This window comes from Rattus norvegicus, chromosome 16 (genome assembly GCF_021556685.1).
Source record: "Rattus norvegicus strain SHRSP/BbbUtx chromosome 16, alternate assembly SHRSP_T2T, whole genome shotgun sequence".
Classification (NCBI taxonomy): Eukaryota; Metazoa; Chordata; class Mammalia; order Rodentia; family Muridae; genus Rattus; species Rattus norvegicus.
Genome location: NC_141549.1, coordinates 19687459 through 19707980, shown reverse-complemented (window position 1 = coordinate 19707980; position 20522 = coordinate 19687459). Strand labels below are relative to the sequence as shown.

At 52.1% G+C, this 20522-nt stretch overlaps 1 protein-coding gene across 7 annotated transcripts in view; it reads left to right on the top strand.

Moving 5' to 3' along the window:
- Pbx4 (PBX homeobox 4) overlaps window positions 1-16787 on the top strand; it is a 35796-nt gene extending 19009 nt beyond the window's left edge. For 2 of the 7 annotated variants that reach the window (XM_087588638.1, XM_087588640.1), the window contains 7 exons: window positions 4071-4144; window positions 9312-9452; window positions 9824-10014; window positions 11515-11650; window positions 14452-14605; window positions 15030-15136; window positions 16486-16787. In XM_087588638.1, the coding sequence (XP_087444764.1) occupies window positions 9911-10014; window positions 11515-11650; window positions 14452-14605; window positions 15030-15136; window positions 16486-16578 (594 nt within the window). In that variant the 5' untranslated portion in view covers window positions 4071-4144; window positions 9312-9452; window positions 9824-9910 and the 3' untranslated portion in view covers window positions 16579-16787. Of the gene's footprint in view, window positions 1-3236; window positions 3332-4070; window positions 4145-9311; window positions 9554-9823; window positions 10015-11514; window positions 11651-14451; window positions 14606-15029; window positions 15137-16485 lie in introns of all 7 variants that reach the window. The other 5 variants (XM_087588639.1, XM_087588637.1, XM_087588636.1 and 2 more) reach the window with 5 other exon arrangements.
- Window positions 16788-20522: the final 3735 nt, after the last annotated feature.

Here is a 20522-nt window from a genome sequence, read left to right as displayed (position 1 = left end):
AATGGGATCGGATGCCCTCTTCTGGTGTGTCTGAAGACAGCTACAGTGTACTCACATACATAAATAAATCTTTAAAAAGAAAGAGTAGGGATGGAGAGATGGCTCAGTGGTTAAGAGCACTGACTGACTGCTCCTCCAGAGGTCTTGAGTTCAATTGCCAGCAATCACATGGCAGCTCACAACCATCTGTAACAAGATCAATACCCTCTTTTGGTGTGTCTGAAGACACTGACAATGTACTCATATACATTAAATAAATAATTCTTAAAAAAAAAAAAGCCAGCTTATACATGAGACCTTTTCTGCCAGGTGCCGGGGAGCTAAAAGGGCTGGGGAGGTGGCTCAGTCACTAAGAGTGCTTAACAGGTGTGACCCAGACCCAGATTCCAGCACTCGGGGCAGAGGCAGGAGGGATCAGAAATTCAGTGTCACCCAACTACCGAAAGAGTTTGAAGCCTGGACTACACGAAAGTCTGAAAAAAGGCTGGGCGAGGCCTGAGGGTTCAGAATACTTGGTGAGCAGCGGAGAGAAGACCTGGTCTCAAACACATCGGTGATCCTAGCACTGTGGGGCTGAAAACAAGGGGATTGCTGGGGCGTGATGGCTGCCATCCTATGGAGGAGAGCGTGGGCAGAACACACACACACTCCTGCTGCTGGGAGAGATCCTGCCTCAAAGGAAGAAGATGGAGCTACAGATGCCTGACCTTCCTCTGTCTGTCTGACTGTCTGTCTGTCTGTGTCTGTCTCTCTTTCACACACGCACGCACGCACGCACGCACACAAAGTTGAAGAAGCAGTTCCTAAAAATGGATGTGGGAATGGATGAATAAGCAAGCTGTCCTCTGCCCACAGGATAAAGTTAGTCAAACCAGGACAAAGAGTGAACTGACCCATGCCGTATCTCATAAGGCATACATTGTATGATTCTATTGTGTAAGAAGTCCACAAGAAGGACATCCAGAGACAACGGGATTGATGGTTGCTGGGTGCAGAGAGAGCGAAACCAGCAGCCAGTGGGCATGGGCTGCTCCTGGGAGAATGAGTGGCTGTGCTTGGAGCCAGCAGCAGTCATTGGTCGTATGGCGACAGAGCCATAAGCCATTGACCCAGAGGCTTCAGAAGAGGGAATTAGGCTCCATGGGCTTGTTGTACAAACTTGAGGTCCTGACTGCAGCCCGTGTGACACTAGAAAGAGGTGCAGGGACTGCAGGAAGTGGGGCCTGGGTGATGTGCATGCCTGTGGAGACACAGGAGGGTGAGGGTTGCTTCTGACCTTGCCATGCCCTCTTCCTCCTCTTCAATACATCTTTAGGGTTGTTTTATTTTGTGTGTGTGAGTGTCTTGCCCCACATGAGTGCCTGAGGAGGTGGTGAAGAATATCCATGTGGGTGCTGAAAATCAAAGTCAGGTCCTTTGCAAGAGCAAAAAGTGCTCTTAACCACAGAATCACCTCTCCAGCCCTGAAGCTGGTGTTTTTGATGAGTCGTTGGCAGTATGTAAATTTCTCTGTGGAAAGGGAGCTGTTGCATTTATAAAGCGTCCCTCAGTATCCACAAAGAACTGGTCCAGGACTGACTGCCCACTCTGCAGCACAGGTAAAAAGCACAGGAATCAGGGTTCTTTTCTTTTTTTATTGGATTTTTATTTATTTACATTTCAAATGTTATCCCGGTTTCCCCTCCAGAAACCCCCTATCCCCTCCTCCCCGCCCCTGCTTCCATGAGGGTGCTCCCCCACCTACCCACCCACTCCCTCCAGCCTCCCCGCCCTCAAATTCCCCCACACTGGGGCATCAAGCCTTGACAGGACCGTCCTCTTCTACATATTCGGCTGGAGGGTATCGAGGTTCTCACGAGGTGTGGGACATCCGTATGGAACCTGCGTGACCCTCGAGGGCACTGTGACTCACAACAGCTGGAGCTGGCCAGGTGTTTTGTAAGCAGTTGCTGTTGTTGTTCATTTAAAATTACGTCTACGAGTGCATGTGTGCGTGAATGCCTGCCACACTGTGTGGAGGTCGGAGGACAACTGTCGGGAGTCAGTTCTCTCCTTCCACTGTGTGGGTTCTGGGGATTGAATTCCTAGTTTTAGGCCCTGTAAATAGTTTTTGTACCATTTACTATGTGTAGTGTACTATAGTGCTACTTAAAAGACTGATGCAGGGCTGAAGAGATGGCCAGCCCATCTTTACGAGCACTGGCTGCTCTTCCAGAGGACTCAGGTTTAATTCCCTGTGTCCACATGGTGGCTCACAACCATCTGTAATCCAGTTCTAGGGAATCCAACACCTTCTAGTCTCTATGGGCAGTGGGCACACATGTGGTGCATGGGTATGCATGCAGGCAAAAGGACACATGAAATCAAAAAAGAAAGATAGGGCTGGAGAGATGGCTCATGGTTAAGAACACTGACTGTTCCTCCAGAGGTCCTGAGTTCAATTCCCAGCAACCACATGGTGGCTCACAACCATGTGTAGTGGGATCTGATGCCCTCTTCTGTTGTCTGAGGACAGCTACAGTGTACTCATATACATAAAATAAATAAGCCTTTAAAAAAAAGATAAAGGAAAAAGAAAGAAAGATCAATGATGAGAGGGAAGAAGCCTGTACAACCTTTCAGTGAACCGAATTACTTTTTTAATTGCTTTCCATCCCTAATTAGAATTACTTTGGTAAGTTTGTTTGCTGGAGGTGGGAGCCAGGGCCTGGAGGAGGCTAGGCAGGAGTTCTCAGTGTGCCACACCTCTGTCCTCCCTGGGTAGTATGCCGCCTGGAGGCCAAACCTTGGATCTAGCAGGGACAACGATGTATGTTACTTTCCCAATGCCTCTGAGACAATGCCGGATATAGTAAGCAGCTGAAGGGAGGAAAGAGAAGTGTCTGCGGCCATGACAGAGAGGGCATGGCAAGGCAGAACAGTCCTGGCGGCAGGAGGCAGTGTAAGGGGCCTAAAGGCTGTTGTCTGCTTGGCACCACAGGCCTCCCCACCCCAGGCCTTCCTCCAAGAGGTCACATCTGCCAACACTGCTGTCATATGAAGTGCTTGTTGATGTGAGGCTTCGTGATGAGATCACCTCTGGAAATGCCGTCACAGGCGTGCCTAGCCTGCTTCCTCACAGGCACAGCTAGCCTGCTTCTCTCCTCCCCCTGGATTATCCCTTTTTTGCTCTTGTTTCCTTTTTTCATGTTTTTAAGATGCATTTTTTAAATGACATTTATTTTGTGTGGGTGCAGATGAGTGGCTGCTCCTGTGGAGATCAGAGGACAACTCAGTAGTTCTGCCACTGTGTGTGAGGTTCCGGACTGAGCTCGGCAGGCACTCTTACCCAGTGAGCAGTCTCACCAGCCCCTTTGTTTGTTTGTTTGTTTGTTTGTTTGTTTGTTTAATTTTCTTCTTCTCTCTGGCTGTAGACAGGCTTGGGCAGGCCACAGCCATGAACAGAGGGCAGCTTGCAGGCTCGGGTTTCTAAGGATGGGACTGAAGCTGTTATGTTTGCACAGGGATCCTGAGCCATCTAAGCTTCCTGTTTCCTGGGGAGTCTTTGCTTTGTTTGGGGCGGGATCTCCTGTAACTCAGGCTAGCCTCAAACTCGAACCTTACCATGTAGATAAGACTGGCTTTGAACTCCTTGGTCTTCCTCCTCACTGCAGTGCTGGCATTTCTTTTCGGTTCACGTCACAGCCTGCCTTACCTGGACTCATTATGCTGCCCTCAAACACAGAAAAGCATGCCTAACATTGCTGATGCTGTTGAGACAGGGCCTTACCCTGTAACCCTGGCTACCTTGGAACTCAATTCAAGGTAGACTCCGCAGGCTATGCTATCTGGAGTCTGAAAGGCTCACACCGCCATGCCCAGCCTCTAACATTTCTTGGCCCAGTAAAGTCGATCATCAAAGTTCAGCATCATGGATTGCATGAATCCAAGTGACCTGTCACACTTCGCCCTGTCTTCGCAGGGTGTGGCCCTGTGTCAGATTGGCTGGCCGGGCCTGGTTTCTTGGGAAGGAGGGGCCCTGCTCCCTTGATGAGCTAACCTTCTCACCATGCCTCTACTGTCTCTTTCAGAAAGCATGCCCTGAACTGCCATCGGATGAAGTCTGCTCTCTTCAGTGTGCTCAGCGAGATCAAGGGGAAGACTGGTAGGCGGCTCGAAGACTCCGCCCTGGCCTCATGTGGGCGGCGCTTGTGGGCCCCTTCACAGCCCTCTGGCAGCACATGATTCTGCCATCTTTCAAAATTCAAAAACCTACAGTTTTATTCTAGCTCATGAGTGCCCACTATCCCCATGGAGAGCAATACTTTCAGGAAGGAGATGGGGGCTGGTGGGTGGCTCAGTGGATAAAGGCACTTACCACGTGATGGCCTGAGCTCGGTCCCCAGGGCCGTGTGGTGGAGGAAGAGCATCGACTCCAGCAGGGCAGCCTCTGACCTTCACACACACACACGCATGCCCCATCTCACAAATAACAAGTAAAGTAAGTTAAATGAAAAGAGGCGTGTGGTTGGGGACAGCTCAGTGGCTAAACACTTTGCACGCACGCATGCATGAGGACAGAGTTCTGATCCCCAGCATCTGTGTAAATGGGAGGCGGGGGCCTGGTGGCTGCCTGCAATCCTAGTAAGGTAGGATCCAGGGTCAAGCGAGCCAAATCAGGTGGTTCTGGATACAATCGAGAGGCCTTAATTCAGTGTGTAAGGTGGGAGGGGCTGGAGAGATGGCTCCGCACCAGCTGCTCTCTCAGAGGGCCTGGCTTCAAGTTCCAGTGCCATGTGGTCGCTCACAGCCATCCATAATATCATAGCTGCCTTTTCCACCTTGCAAGCAGACTGATCTCATGTGCACAAACATCCATGCAGGCAAGACACCAACACACTCTGTGCGCGCCTGCGTGTGTGTGTGTGTGTGTGTGTGTGTGTGTGTGTGTGTGTGTGTGTGTATGGTAATGATCAAAGAAAACATTGATTGATGCCAAACATGGGCCTACACACACATGAAGGCTCACCTACACACACACTATATACACATAAACATGCAAAGAAAAGGCCATACCTTATAGCACAATCCGGCCATCAATCCAGGAAGCTGAGCCATGATGATTCAAGTTCAAGGTGACCCTAGCCTTCCTTATAAAACCTGTCTCAAAATTATGTAGTGCCACCCTTTAGGTGCACACCTTTAATCTTACCACTTGGGAGGCAGAGGCAGAAAGAGCTCCATGCGTTCAAGGCCAGCCTGGTCTACAGAGCCAGTTCCAGGATAGCCAGGGCTACACAGAGAAACCTGTCTCAAGAAAACGTTAAGTAAAGGCAGGTATAGAGAGTCAAGCCCTTGATTCCAGCACTCAGGAGAGGCAGCCATAGCTCTGTGAATTCAAGGCCAGCCTGGTCTACATAATGAGTCCCAGGACTACCAAGGCTACAGCATCAGATGCTGTCTCAGAACATGCATCTTAAACTTTTGATCCTCCTGCCTCAATCTCCCAAGTGCTGGGATTAGAGCTCTACACAACTAAGTCCTGGAGAGGGTATCTGCTTCCACTAGTTTCATGGCTCCAGGCACTACCTGAGAGGCAGGGGGCTGTAAGCTGCCAGAGCTTCTCCACCTGTCTGTTTCATGTAGGGGAAAGGCTTTAAACTTATCTGTTGTAGCTTATAATTGTGTCATGACTGAGAGGCCCAACGGTGTTCTACTGTGTGCTTCTTGTTTTGTTTGAGACAGTCTTTTTTTTTTTTTTTTTTTTTTTTGGTTCTTTTTTTTCGGAGCTGGAGACCGAACCCAGGGCCTTGCGCTTCCTAGGCAAGCGCTCTACCACTGAGCTAAATCCCCAACCCCTGTTTGAGACAGTCTTATCCCAGGCTAGCCTCAAACTATGTAGCTAAGGCTGACCTTGAACTCCCAGTCTTCCTGCTTCTGCTTCCCCAGCGCTCAGATGCCACTCACTGCACGAGGCTTATGCAAACCTGGAGGATGCAGGACTTCATGCATTAGACAAGTGACCCACTGACTTGAGTCCCTGCCACACTCCACTATGTGCACAGATCACATTTTGTGCATCTGTGCTGTGTACCACATGTGTGCCTGGGAGATGCATGGATGTGCCCTATTAGTCACGGTAAACAGTGCTGCCGATACCAGGCGTGTGCAGACATCTGTCTGGGACCCTGAGCTTCTTATTTTTGTCTTTTTCTTTTTGGCAGTGCCCAGAGGGCCTATGAATGCTCTGCTGGCTTAGTTCCTTCTCTTGCTGCTGGGATAAAAACCCCTGGCTAAAGCCACACGAGGTTTGTTGTGGCCCTTGGTTTAGGGGACACAGTCTACCATGGTGGAGGAACATGCTGGCAGCTGGAGATTCTGTGCGTAGACACAGAGCCTGGACCAGTGGGTTTAATACTTGGGACCCAAATAGTGGGCAGAAAGAACAAACCATACACACACACACACACACACACACACACACACACACACACACACACACCCCACAGAGGGAGGGGGCACTAAAGAGAAATAAGAAAAAATTAAGGAGATTTTTTTTAAAACTCGTGAGTTTGCAGAGCATGTTAGACATTGAAACCTCTCCTCTCCACAAGCACAGGGAGATGCGTGGGCTGACATCTGCTGGCCGCAAGAGCCGTGGCCTTGGAAAGGGCCACAAGTTCCACCACACCATTGGTGGGTCTCGCCGTGCAGCCTGGAGAAGGCGCAACACTCTTCAGCTCCACCGTTACCGCTAATTGACGTAATATTTGTAAAATTCATATCCAATAAACAACTTAGGACAGTCAAAAAAAAAAAAAAAAAGAAACCTCTCCTCACTGTGTTCATCCTAACTCTACTTACTAGTGCAGTGAAGACCTTGTTCGGCTTGTATAGTGCCTGCTTGTCTCCTCAGGAGGTGGAGACAGAAGGATCAAGGGTTTAAACCTAGCCTGGGCTGTATGAAGCCCTCACTACCACTACTCAAAATTAGTAAAAGCTGGGTGTAGTGGTGCATGCCTTTAACCCCAGCACTTAGGAGTAAGAGGGAGGGAGGTCTCTGAGTTTGAGGCCAGCCTAATCTACAGAGTACCAGGAGAGCCAGGACTACAAAGAGAAACCCAGTCACAAAGCAGGAGAGCAAAGGGGTCTCAGCTCTACTGCACCAGAAAAGGCCAAGGTTCAACTCAGAGAAACTTCTCCTTGGTCTGACCTCTGATGCCCACAGCGCATTGAGTCATGGCTAGGATATAATGGTAGATAGAGGACACAGAGCAGCTACACTGAGGAACATAAGGAACCATGGAGTACACCCACACTGAGAGGTGGGCGATTGTCTGTGTGTACGTCTGCATCTCGTAAATCCCAGGTGCCCAAGGGAACCAGAGGACAGCATTGGGTGCCCTGGAACTGGAGTTAGAGATGGTTGTGAGCTGCGTGTGTGCGTGTGTGTGTGTGTGTGTGTGTGTGTGTGTGTGTGTGTGTAGATGGTGCTTACTGTGTGGAGGTCAGGGGGCAGTGTTACAGGAGCCTAGTTTCTCCCTCCACTCTGTGATCTTGGGAACTGAACTCAGGTCCTCAGACTCGGCAGCTGCACCTTTATTTACTCACTGAACATCTCACCAACCTGGGAATGCTCTTTTAGGTTCAGTTTATCAAGACAGGGTTTCTCTGTGTAGCCCCAGTCTGTCCTGGAACTCACTCTGTAGACCAGGCTATCCTCAAACTCAGAGATCCTCCTGTCTCTGCCTTCCAAGTGCTAGGAGTAAAGGTGTGCACCTCCACCACCCGGCCTAAAGATTTTCTTTTTACAATGTGTGTGTGTGTGTGCGCGCGTGTGTGGGGATGCGTGTGCATGTGTGCGTGTGTGTGCATGCATGTATGTGTGTGTCTGCTGAGTGTGTGGCATGTGTGTCTGTGTGCAGGGTGTGTAGTATATTTGTATTGTGGTATGCATGTGTCTGTATGTAGTATATATATATGCACATGTGTACACACATGTGCAGGAGTCAGAGTTGATATTAGATACCTTCCTTGATTGGGTTTCCCTTATTTTTGTTTTATTTTGAGATCTCACTGTGTAACCTAGGCTGGCCTAGAACTTATTTTATAGACCAGGCTGGCCCTGAAGTCAAGACATTGGCCTGTTCTGTGTCTCAAGCTGACTTGGAATAAAGGTGTACACCACAGTGCCCAGTCTTTTATAAGATGGCTATGTTTATTTATTTGTTGGGGGTGATTTTAGATTTTATTTCTTATTTTATGTGTATTAGTATTTGCCTGGATGTATGTCAGCACCATGTGTGTGCACTCTCAGAATTACGAACAGGAGCCAGCTCACTGGACGAGTGCCACCCCACCACACACACACACACACACACACACACACACACACACACACACACACACCACACGGACACACACACATTCACGGATTCACGGAGACATTGACACTCACGGGCACCTAGTAGAAACATCAATACAATACTGTGCCTGGTCCCCGTGATAAGCTGTTTGCCTTTAATATCTTTTCACGTGTATTTATGTTGTAGGCGGGAAGGGAGAGGCATGTGTATTTTGAGGATGAGTTGCAGGGCTTGGCTCTCCTTCCACCACGTGCGCCCTGGGGATTGGGTCCATGGGGCTTAGCAGTGAGCTCCTCTACCCACTGAGCCGTCCCACCAGCTCAGCGCCTGCCTCTGCCTCTGCACCCACATCAGCGCGCCCCCTCCCCCAGCACTTAGGATGCTCGGCTCACTCAAAGCTTTCTTTTTTTTTTTTTTTGTTTTGTTTTGTTTTGTTTGTTTGTTTGTTTCAGGAGCTGGGGACCGAACCCAGGGCCTTGAGTTCGCTAGGCAAGCGCTCTACCACTGAGCTAAATCCCCAACCCCCCAAAGCTTTCTTAATACAAGGCACCTTCCCTGAAACCCACCCGGTTGTATTCTGACATGGTTGTCCAGTTCTGCCCACACAGGCTGCCCTGTCTCAGGGTCCTCCCCCCAACCAGGACTGTGCACTGGGATTGGCGTCCCAGTAGGTCACGAGGCGTTCCTGATCCAATGGTAATAAAGGACCTGGAGGGTGGCCTGCGTATTTCCTGCACTGGCAGAGGACTGAATTCAGTCCCCAGCACCCACTCTGGGCACACACAGCTGCCTTGAACCCCAGCTCTAGGGGTCTGACATGGTCTTCCTGGACTCCCAGGGCACCTGCACTCACACACACGTATGCATAATATTTTTAAGTGATGCCCAGCCATGGTGCAGTACCACTTGGTCCTGGCCACTTTTCTCTGCAGAGAGCACATCCTGGTCTGCCTCTGTTCCCTCCAGCTGTGAGCGTCCAGACGCAGGAAGAGGACCCTCCCGATGCCCAGCTGCTGAGGTTGGATAACATGCTGCTGGCTGAGGGTGTGTCCAGGCCAGAGAAGCGAGGACGAGGAGGAGCAGCGGCAGGCAGCACAGCAACACCAGGTGGCTGCCCAAATGACAATAGCATTGAACACTCAGACTACAGGGCCAAGCTGTCCCAGATCCGACAGATTTACCACTCAGAGCTAGAGAAGTATGAACAGGTGATCTTTCTGCACGCAAGAGTTTGTCATGTGAATGTGCACTGGCCACAGGCAGGTGTGGACACGAGCCCCTCCTCTGTGCAGAGCAGGGACAGCCCGCCGCAGTGAGTTGCTGCAGAGGCGGCTGGTGTCACTGAAAGCGCCTTTCCCTCCTCAGAGGTGACCTGAGTGTGAGCTGTGGGGGTGGCAGATGTGGTCAGCTGTGGAGCCTTACTGCCCTGCACCACCTGGCTGCTGAGTCACAGACTGGCCCATCTTTTCCCACCCCAGGCCTGTCGTGAGTTCACCACGCACGTCACCAACCTTCTCCGGGAACAGAGTAGGGTGAGGCCCGTGTCCTCCGGGGAGATCGAGCACATGGTGAGCACCATTCACAGCAAGTTCAGTGCCATCCAGAGGCAGCTGAAACAGAGCACCTGTGAGGCTGTGATGACCCTACGCTCACGGTTCCTGGATGCCAGGTCAGGGCTGCATGCCACTGGGGTCCCCAAGGGTTGGCCCTTAGGAACAGAAGCAGGATCGGAGTGGGATGGCTCTGGAGTTTGTCATAGTGTTGCTGAAGATGGGACTCAGGGCTTTGCAAGCGCTAACCACATGCTGTCCCTACCACTGAGCCCCAGCCCCGCTCTGTCTTGAGTTTAAGTCCGTCCAGAGCATCCAGCCAGGCCCCACACAGCTTTTTTGGGAGAAGACCCAAAGTACAGACTGCTGGTTCATTTTCATTTGTGTATGTGAATGGCATCAGAGGACAGCCTCGGGTACTGGTGTCCCTCTTCCACCGTGCTTGAGGCAGGTTCTCTCTTGTTTTCCACTGTGACTTCCAGACCAGCTGCCCACTTCCCATCCTGCCCCAGGAGCCCCATAACTACAGACATGCACTAACATGTATGGCTCCCACATGGGTTCAGGGAACCCAGACTCAGGTCTTCATACATGTTCATTACCCACTGAGGCATGTCAAGCCCGATTGCTGTGTCTAAAACTGCAGAAGATGAGGATGGGGAGGCAGCTCGCTCAGTCAGGTGCTCACCATGCGACCAGAAGGACCTGAGTTTGCATACCCAGCACCCACAGAAAAAGCCAGGCATGGGCCAGCAAGATGGTTCAGGGGGTAAGGGAACTTGCTGCAAAAGTCTCAGGACCTTAATTTGACCCCAGAGTGACATGAACCTGCAGGAATAAGGGTCCTGAACGGTGAAGTATCAAGTGGGGCAGGGCCAAGAGGAGAATAAGCAATAGTTGGGGCCAGGAGACCCTGCATAAGTGATGGCTTATGCTAAGCAGGTTTGTCCAGGAATATATTGCCCTATCTACTATTTGCAGAGGGGAAATGGAAGTCTGGGAGAGAGCAAAGTCAGGCAGTGTTGGCAAAGAATACACAGGGTTCTCAGACACGGCTGGTTAAGGACCAATAGCCACAGCCCAGGGGAACAGCCTGGTCCCCAGAGCTGCAGCCTTGGCTTCTCTGAGGCACTGGCCCGGCCTTGCCAAGCTGGGCAGGTACACAGAACTAGCGCTCTCTGTCATCAGATCTCTGTGAAAATCTTGGTTGGTCTGGTCTGGCTTCCCACACCAGAAGTATGCACACATACACACACATTCACACACACACACATGCATGCACTCACACACACACACAATCTTGCACACAAGCACACACTCTCGCACACTCACTCACACATACAGGTCTTTTAAAGCCAAGAGCTGCTGCAGCCAGGCACTGGCCACATGGATAAGGCTGGTCCCTGGGGCCTGCTGCTCTCCAGTCTGCCCAATCACTGGGCTCCAGGTTCAGTGAGAGACCCTGCCTCAAAGAAGCAAGGTGGAGAGTGACGGAGGACACAGCGCATCAGCCTCTGGCCTGCACGTGCACACACACATAGGCTGCCAGGACATTAGGGACAGGAGAGTTGTGACTCTGCCCCATGAGAGTGCTACAGACTGAGCATCTCTGTCTGTAGGCGCAAGCGGCGGAATTTCAGCAAGCAAGCCACCGAGGTGCTGAATGAATACTTCTATTCCCATCTGAGCAACCCTTACCCCAGTGAAGAGACCAAGGAAGAGCTGGCCAGGAAGGGTGGCATCACAGTGTCCCAGGTGAGCCCTCCTGCCCTGAGGAAGTTAAGTCTTATGAGGACAGACTCCTGGAGAACTACTCGATGTTGAGGAGGATTGCTGGAGAAGTTACTTAATGTATGATGAAGACTCCCCAGGAAGCTCTTACTGTGGGGGGAGGACTCCTAGGAAAGTAAGTTAATGTGGGAGAAGGGAAGACTCCTGGGAAAATTATTGAATGTGTGGGGAGGACTCCTGGGAAGTTACTGTGTGGGGAGGACTCCTGGGAAGTTACTGTGTGGGGAGGACTCCTGGGAAGTTACTGTGTGGGGAGGACACCAAGGAAGTTACTGTGTGGGGAGGACTCCTGGGAAGGTACTGTGTGGGGAGGACTCCTGGGAAGGTACTGTGTGGGGAGGACTCCTGGGGAAGTTAATCAATGTGCAGTGCTGGTCATGTGCCTCAACCTGGCTCAGCTCCAGTCTGAGCTGTGCACAGTGAATTAGAATGTTGGTGGGGACTCTGCTCCCTCTCCTAGCAGAGAAGTGTAAGAGTGTCATGGTGTCGCAAGGCACCGGTGTGAGCTCTAGGAGACTGAAGCAGCTCAGGCTCCAGGATGTGTTTGCGGCAGGAGCAGTGGGTGGCATGAGCTCCCGTGGGGGAGTGAGATTCCTGACCCTGTGGCTTGGCAACAATCACCTTTGCCTTCCTTGGAATTCGAGGCAAAGGAGGGAGCGAGCAAAGGCCAGAGTGCAAGGAGAGCATTCCTGAAGGTTTCAGAGTGAGTTCAGGCAGCAGCGCAGTGGCAGGAAGGTGGGGCAGAGCCCTGGAGCAAGGAGTGTGAGCTGCAGAGTGGGCCTGCCCAGGTCTCGGGTCACAAGAGCAGAGCTCCTCTACCTCTGCCACCCAGTGGTGATGGACACTGAGACTGACATTAGTCACCACAGCCTGTCACATGCCCTATCCCTCCTAGCTTCACAGCTGGAAAGGGTGAGTGTCCCGCCCTTAGGCACTGTCCTCAGCCCAGGGTCATAGAGGATCCAGGCACAGCTGCCTGCTCCTCATGTGGCCAGAGCTGAGGGAAGTGCTATCCCTCTGGGAAGGACGGCCAGTGTGGGTGTTTGGGCACCTGGGACAGTGTGCATAACAGGCAGACCCACCCCACCCTCGTGCCCGGGGCTCCTTGTCTTTGGTGCCAGGTCCTCCAGAGAGCAAAGTAAGCCAGGTTCAAAGGCCTTGCCACATTGCAGGGTCTCCTGGGTGACCTGGGCCCTGGGACCATCCCCACCAACTGAGTTCTAGAAGCTCCACCCCACTTTGTCACATCCCCTAGTAGGTGTCAGGACTAACGTGGCCAGCCGCATTAACTGAGGTTTTGAATTTGGGGTGCAAGTGAGTAGGCCATGAGGTGCACCTCAGAAATCAAGAGGAAGGAAGCAAACATGGTTAGGGCACCTCAGGCTGAGGAAGCCCCAAGAGGAGCTGAGCTGAGGCTGAGGTGGGGTCTCCCTGTGAAGACAGTTTCTTGCCAGTTACGGAGTCCTCGACTCCCTCTCAGCAGTGCCCAGACGCCTGACTTATCCACACTGAAAGTCTGTTCTTCGTTTGAGCCGAGCAGTTGGGTAGCCTGCGTCCCAGCTACACAGGGAGGTCACTCGAACCCAGGGTCCCATTCCCTCTGGGTAACACAGCTAGATCCTCATCTCAAAAAGAAAATACAGGGCTGGGCCTGGCAGAGCATCCCTTTAATCCCAGCCCTCAGGAGATGGCAGGCGGATCAAGGATAACCTGGTCTACACAGACAGTTCCAGGACAGCCAGGGCTACACAGAGAATCTCTGTCCCGAGGGGGCAGGGGGGAAAGGATGGAGGAGGGGAAGGAGGAAGAAGACAGTAGTAGTAGTATAGTAGTGGTCATGGTCATAGTTCTATAGTGAAGTTAGAGAGCATGTTTCCCGGTTAAGAGCACTTATTGCTTTTCTAGAGGACCTGAGTTCAATCCCCAGCACCCACATGGCAGCACACAGCCATCTGTAACTTTAGTTAAAGGATATCCAATGCCCTCTTCCCACCTCTAGGGGCACCAGATATGCACATGGTTTACATGTATGCATACATGCATGCATGCATACATACATACACACGCACGCGCGCACACACACACACACATATGCAGGCAAAGCACCCAAGCACATAAAACAAAATGAAATCATCTTAGAGAGCACTTAGCACCCTGGAGGAGGCATGGCCTTCCCTGCAGAGCAGGGAGCCCCTCAGTTATCTGGGCCCTTTCCCTGTTTTGTTCAGTTAGGTTAAGTGTTTTAGCCAGAGCCTCACTCCAGCCTAGGTTGGCCTTGAATTTACAGCAATCCTCCTGCTTCAGCCTCCCAAAGTCTAGGGTAACAAGTGTGAGCTATTAAACTGGTGCCTTTTTTTTTTTTTTTACTAGGGTTGGTATTTTTTATATTTGTGTGGTTTTGTGTGTGTGTGCGTGTGTTTGTGTGTGTGTGCGTGCACACTCTCCGATTGCATTAATCCATGCACTGATCACTGCGAGTGTGTGGTGCCTGTCACTGCAAAAAGGGAGAAGTCTGAGGACAATTTGGCAGTTATTTCTCTCTCCTTCCACTATGTGGTTCCTAGGAATTGAACTCAGATTATCAGACTTGGCAGCAAGCACCTTTACCCAGGAAGCCATCTTGTCAGCCCCCAACCTCTTATAACCAGCACAAGATCATTCATTTGGGGCAGTAAGAGGAAAGTTCCCTAATCTAGCCTTCATACGCTTTGTCCTCTGCATGGCCTACACCAGGACAGTGTCATTGTCTGTCCATCTATCCACAGGTCTCTAACTGGTTCGGCAACAAAAGAATCCGGTACAAAAAGAATACGGGGAAATTTCAAGAAGAAGCCACCATGTACACGGGGAAAACATCCACAGTCACTAAGACCCGGGTCTCCGGGGGTCAGACCAGCTGCCAGTCCACACCCAGCCCAGGTGATGAAGCCATGCCTTCTTTACCTGTAAGCTTTCTGTGGGGATAGGTGTGAGTCAAGCTACCTGGCCCCTGTAGACAGCCGGTGCCAACAGGAGGACAGCAAGAGTGTCTTAATGTCAGAGGCCAGCATCCCCCACTCAAGGCCAGGGGAAGAGCAGTGCCTGGGTGCTTTGGGGGTGGGTGTCAAATCCAGAATCTGTCTGTCTGCCTCCCGTCTCTGCCAAGACAGGGTTTCTCTGTGTAGAGCCCACTCTGTAGACCAGGCTGCCTACTGAGTGCTGGTGATTAAAAGTGAGTGCCGTCCTGCTTGGCCCAGAGTCTCTCTTGATGAGGGACTGAGCAGATGCCACCCGGAAATCTCTGTGACTACTGACCCTGCTTCTGCTGTGACACCCCCAAACTGACTCTGCCCCTTTCTCACAGACTCCTGTGGCCCCTTCCCACTGACCAGTGGAAGTGACATGGTTCTCACCCTGCGGACCCTGGCCTTCCTCCAGCCCCCACCCGGAGGAGTCTGCCTACAGCCCCTGGTAAGTCAGCTGCAGCCACCCTGGGACCCCTTCAGGGCTTTGGGGAAGTAGAAGAGCCAGGTGCTGGGTCTTGGGAAGGAGACTCCAAGGAAAGGTGGGAGCATTTAACCTCTAGGCTCAGACCCGCCCACTGGGGACTGGAGACCTGGTGGGTTGGGGGTGTCTCACACTGGAAGGGCATGTGCCAGACTGAGATACATGTTGGTAACTGGGATCTAGACAGCCAAGTTGCCTCCAGAACTTTGCCAGGGTGACACTTGTCTCCTTTGTAGAGTCTGTGACCTTCCAGTCTGTCCTGGTGTGGGACCACAGCCCCTCCCAAGGCCCTGTGAGGGCCCTGCATAAAAACAGAGTGGGCTCTGGCACAGTGCACCTGCCATGGTCCCATGAGCCCAGCAGCTTCCCAGAAGCTCCCTCAGAAGCAGCCCCAGGGCTCAGCCCCAGGGATGGGGTTGGGGGAGCCTGGCACACTCAGGCCCTGCCTGCCACCACCTTAGTCCCAGCCTAATGCAAGCGTCAGGCTGTGGAGCAGAGTCTGGGCCTGCTTCTTGCACACCTAAAGCTCAGGTGCTCTGGGACAGAGCCAGCAGGAGTGAGGGAGCGAGTCTGCCCTGCTCTGAACCGAGCACACCTGTCCATTCCAGCACTGAGCCAAGAGTCAGACTGAGGGCAGTGCCATGCCCTGCAGGCACCCACCTAAGTCTCCTTTAGGTAAACTATGACCCAAGCACACCCTGTATCTTGTTGTTGTTGTTTGTTTGTTTGAGATGTTCTTTCTACATAGCCCTGGCTGTCCTGGTATTCACTTTAGATCAGGCTAGCCTGGGATTCACAGAAGTCTTCCTGCCACTGTCTCCCGAGGGCATAAAGGAAGGCACCATCAAGACAGATCCATGCCAACCCCTTCATGCGCATTTAGCCATTCAGCTGGTTCTTGTTAAAGGTCACTCTGCCAGCATGGCCCCTGCTCAGCCATGAGGCAGTGCCTTGCCTGATACAGTGTACCCCAACAGTGTCCCCTGAGCTTAGCACACCTGTCCAGCCGTCCCTAGACAGATGGGCAGAGTAGCCCCAGTGTGTGCTGTGGCCATGCACACTGCAGACAAGCAGAGGCTTCTGCTCCTGTGAGGAAGGGCTCTTACTGCCTATGAGCCATGGCCCTGCCACAGGCTGGTGGCTCTGACATTCACAAGGCACTTAATGGAGGGATGTGGGTTCAGTGCCCACCCTGTCACCCTGCCGCTCAGCTGGCTCTTTCTGGACACCTCAGCTAGCATGTTCTACATTCCTCTGGGGACCCCAGAACTGGATGGTTACCCCCTCTCGTGCTCTTGTCTCTGTCTTTCCAGGCCCATGGTAGCTGGCAGAGGGCCACCACCTCACAGCCATCCTCCTCACCTGCCGGAGACTCCGGCAGCTTCAACTCAGATGCGTCTGACTAAGGTTTTGGAACCTGGCTGAGTGCTGTGGATGTCTGGCCCTGGGTCCTGCTGATCACCTCAGAAGCCCTGGCTGTGGCTCTGCCCTTTCCAGGCCACTCACTTCCCTGCTTTGGCGCGATGTTCTTTAAAACATGAATTGAGTGGCTGGCAGTGGAGTGTTCGCCTGGGGCTTGTTCTGAGCACCCCATTAAAGTTTTGACCTGTTTGCATTCCAGTGTTTTCAATACGGGCTTGTCTAAGTGACAGGTGACAACCTAGGTGCCGTTATCAGCTCTAAACCTCCTGGGCGCTGTGGCATGGCCTCTGCTCTTATTGGGAATTGGTTTGGTACTTGTTTATGGTTCTGCTTTTAGATCTTTTTTGTTTGGTTTGGGGGTTTTGAGATTTGGGTTTTGAGCCTTGTCCCATTTCCCCTCTGCAGCAACCAATAGGGCCCCTCCCATCACAGCCCATTCGCCTGGAGCCACTTGCCGGTCCATGTCCTCATGACTGTGACCCCATCCTATCAGCCACCATCACAACAGTAACAAAGTGCCCCCTTTTCCTACATCCGGGAGGAGCCCGTGACAAGTGGGGACCATTGTGTCCCTGGGACCTGCCCAGGTGAGTGTCGGTCACGCTGTGCTCTGCTGATAGATCAATCCGAGGGTGACTTTAGCAGCCATCTGTAGTGACTGGACACTCATTTTCCAAGAAGCTGTCTCCACTGGCCATCTGTCCCCTCGCACGTCCCCAGATCCTGGCAGCCACTCATCTGGGTTCGCCTTCTGTCCCGTGTCAGTGAGCCCACATCTCTCTCACCTGGGATTCCGTATGTAGCCTCTGTCTGGCACTTTTGAGGTTTTGCCACGTTATAGGATGGATCAGAGCCTCTTTTTTAATTTTTATCTTACTATTTCCACTTAATTAAAAAATATTTTATGTAATAGACCATTCTGCCTGCGTGTATGTTCAAGCACCAGGTGTGTACCTGGTGCCTGAGGGTGCCAGTTCTTTGGGAACTGGAGTTACAGACAGCTGAGAGCTACGATGTGGGTGCTGGGAGTTGAGCCCAGGTCATCAGGAAGGGCAGGCAGTGTACTTTTTGTTTGATTGTTTTGTTGTTTTCTTGAGACAGGTTTCTCTGTGTAGCCCTGGCTGTCCTGGAACTTACTCTGTAGATTTGGCTGGTCTCAAACTCAGAGATCCACCTGCCTCTGCCTCCTAAATGCTGGGTTTAAAGGTATGCTACAGCCAGTGTTCTTAACCACTGAGCCATCCTTCCATTTCCCAGACCCTCACCCTTTCCGCAGCCAATGACTATACCATTGAGGAAGGGTCTTTGGACCAAACCCCACTGAAGTGTAGAGAGGCTGAAGGCAGTGGGTACTGCCACCCTTCTCATCCCTGGAGAGCACGGCCTGGGACTGAGCACCTTCCCACCTACTCACATGCTGCAGGGAAAAAGCCGGAGATTCTGGAAGCTTCTCTGGCTGAGGTGAGGCCCACGGATAGGTGGAGGAGGGTATTGCCTGCCCAGAAGCCTGCCAAGGGCCAACATCATCGTAGAGCCGTTGACAGACAGACCTCCATTTGAGGCTCCCACCATCCCTCTGAGGAGGTGGAGGAGAGAGAAACAGAGACAGAGACAGAGAGACAGAGACTGAGAAGGGGAAGAGAGAGAGACAGAGACAGAAACAGAGACCACTACAGATGGTTGTGAGTCACCTTGTGGTTGCTGGGAAATGAACTCAGGACCTCTGGGAGAGCAGACAGTGCTCTTAACCACTGAGCCACCTTTCCAGCTGCAGATTGAGTATAAATGATGGGAATCATGCCAATTATACACAGAGAAGACTTTGGGAGAGGTGACCGAATGACAGAATACTCGTGTGAGAATGATGAACTGCAGCCCCTATGAGGATTAGCTCAGGCAGGGTCAGACCTTTGGGGTCCGCAGACCTCCAGCAGGGCAGGGCCTGTAGACTAGCGCGCCCTCTGGTGGATGGAGGCAGCACAACAGCTGGCCGGTCACCCTTTTAATTCCCTAAGCACCGTCTGACCTCACCTCTGATGAGACCCCTGACCTACACTCAGGTCTCAGGCCATTGTGGGAGATAACAAGCAGGACTGACCAAAGGGAGTGGTCAAAATTTCAGGGGTTCCCACTTCCCTTTACTAACTTTTCTGACCTAAGGACTCTGCTGCTCATGCCCCCAAGCCCATCACTGGGGGATTCCAGGCAGAAACCAGAAGGAGCAAGAACCACTACAAATGGTTAGTCCTTCTGGGGAAACAGAGACAGCTAAGAATGAGGAGGGACAGGGTGTGGATCTTACTGGAGAGGGCAGGTTTTACCTTCAAATTTTTCCATGATGACCCAGTGTGGACGTATTCAAGACCCCCTGATACCTCTGAAGGGACTGTGGAAGCCATGGAGGATGACATGTGAGGAGAGCAAATGAGCCAAATCAATGAAAAGCAGAAGGGACCTTAGGGGACCTCGCATGGCTCAGCTGCAGTTAACATCTTTTGCCACAAGGAGGCGCAGTCAACTTAAAAAACTAAATCCTGTCTCCAGAATTCTAAAGCAATCTAAAAACTGGAAGAAAACCCTGTGAGCCTCAGTTTCCCTATCTATAACGTGGGGAGGTCACAGGAACCACCTTTCCAGGGAAGATTGTGACCAGAAGCCAGGAAAACAGGTCAGCATCCAGCACACGGATAAGTTGAGCCCATAGGCTCTGAGGACCAGAAGAGGGGGCCCAGGTGTTCGAGGAGAGGGGGCGCTTGAAGGCCAGCTCTTCCTGGAGGAAGGAGATCCAGGGACTGGAAAGGAATGAGTTCAATAAGGCCAAGCAAACAGATTGGAGGTGTGGGGGAGATGTGTTCCCCCAGGACCCCCGGAAGCTAGTGTCAGACTGGCTGCAGCAGCCCCACCCAGCTGCAGGTGCCAGGGCCCGCCAGCGACATTCCTCAGTGCCCGGCGCCAGGCAGCCGCTCCTGCCGGATGAAACGTAAGCTGGGCCTGGCCGCATGGGCCTCGTGTTTTTCCAACGGCTTCTTCAGCCACAGCCTGACCACAACCTAGATTCCGTAGGGCTAGCCACTTCGTGTTTGTGTTCAGCCTGGCCAGACAGTAGCGGGGCCAGGCCGGGGGCCGGGGCCTCCCAGAAGGTCTGGCTGCCCAGTCTAGGCATGCTCTCCTCCACTGGGAAGCCCTGGTTCTAGCTACTTAGCTGTTATTTCTTTTTCTTTGTTGTTTTTGTTTTGAAACAGCATCGCTCTGTGTAGCTCTGGCTGGCCTTGAACTCACTACAATAGCCTAGGGAGGACTGAAAATTCCTGATCATTCTGTCTCCACTCCTGAAATGATAGGTACCAACATGCCGGGCTTGACTTGCGAACCTTAGAGTCAGTTTGCGATGGGGTGGTAGCCCACTGCTGCAGGGACTGTCCAAGGCTGCGTGTAACTGGCCCACCTGTCTGTGAGACACCCAAGTCTCTGTCTTGTCTCCCCAGCCGTGAATTGGGGAGACCATTAAAACACAGGTGCACACCTTTAACCCCACACTGCTGAAGCAGGAGGCATTAAGTTCCAGGGCAGCCTGAGTTCCAGAGCAAACCCTGCCCCAATAGACACCAAACAAGCAGGACTAGCCTGTGCTCAGGTGTTGGGAGGGTCTAGCCCAATCTAACCCTAGAGTACCAGCTTGAACCCTAAGGTCACTGCCATGCAGTCCTGCAGTTTCTGCTGAGCAGCGCCCTGCCTCACGTACCGGACTAAAGCTCCCTGGGGCACGTGCGAATCCATGGGACAAAGTCATGGATTGTCGCTCACCGTCCCCAACTCCCCCTCATGAAACCTTACAAACAAAAGGAAAACTAAATTCAAGACTGAGTCTTCTGGGTCTGGTTTTGGAAAACTACTATTCACCTTTGAAAGTCCATATTGAAAATTCCCT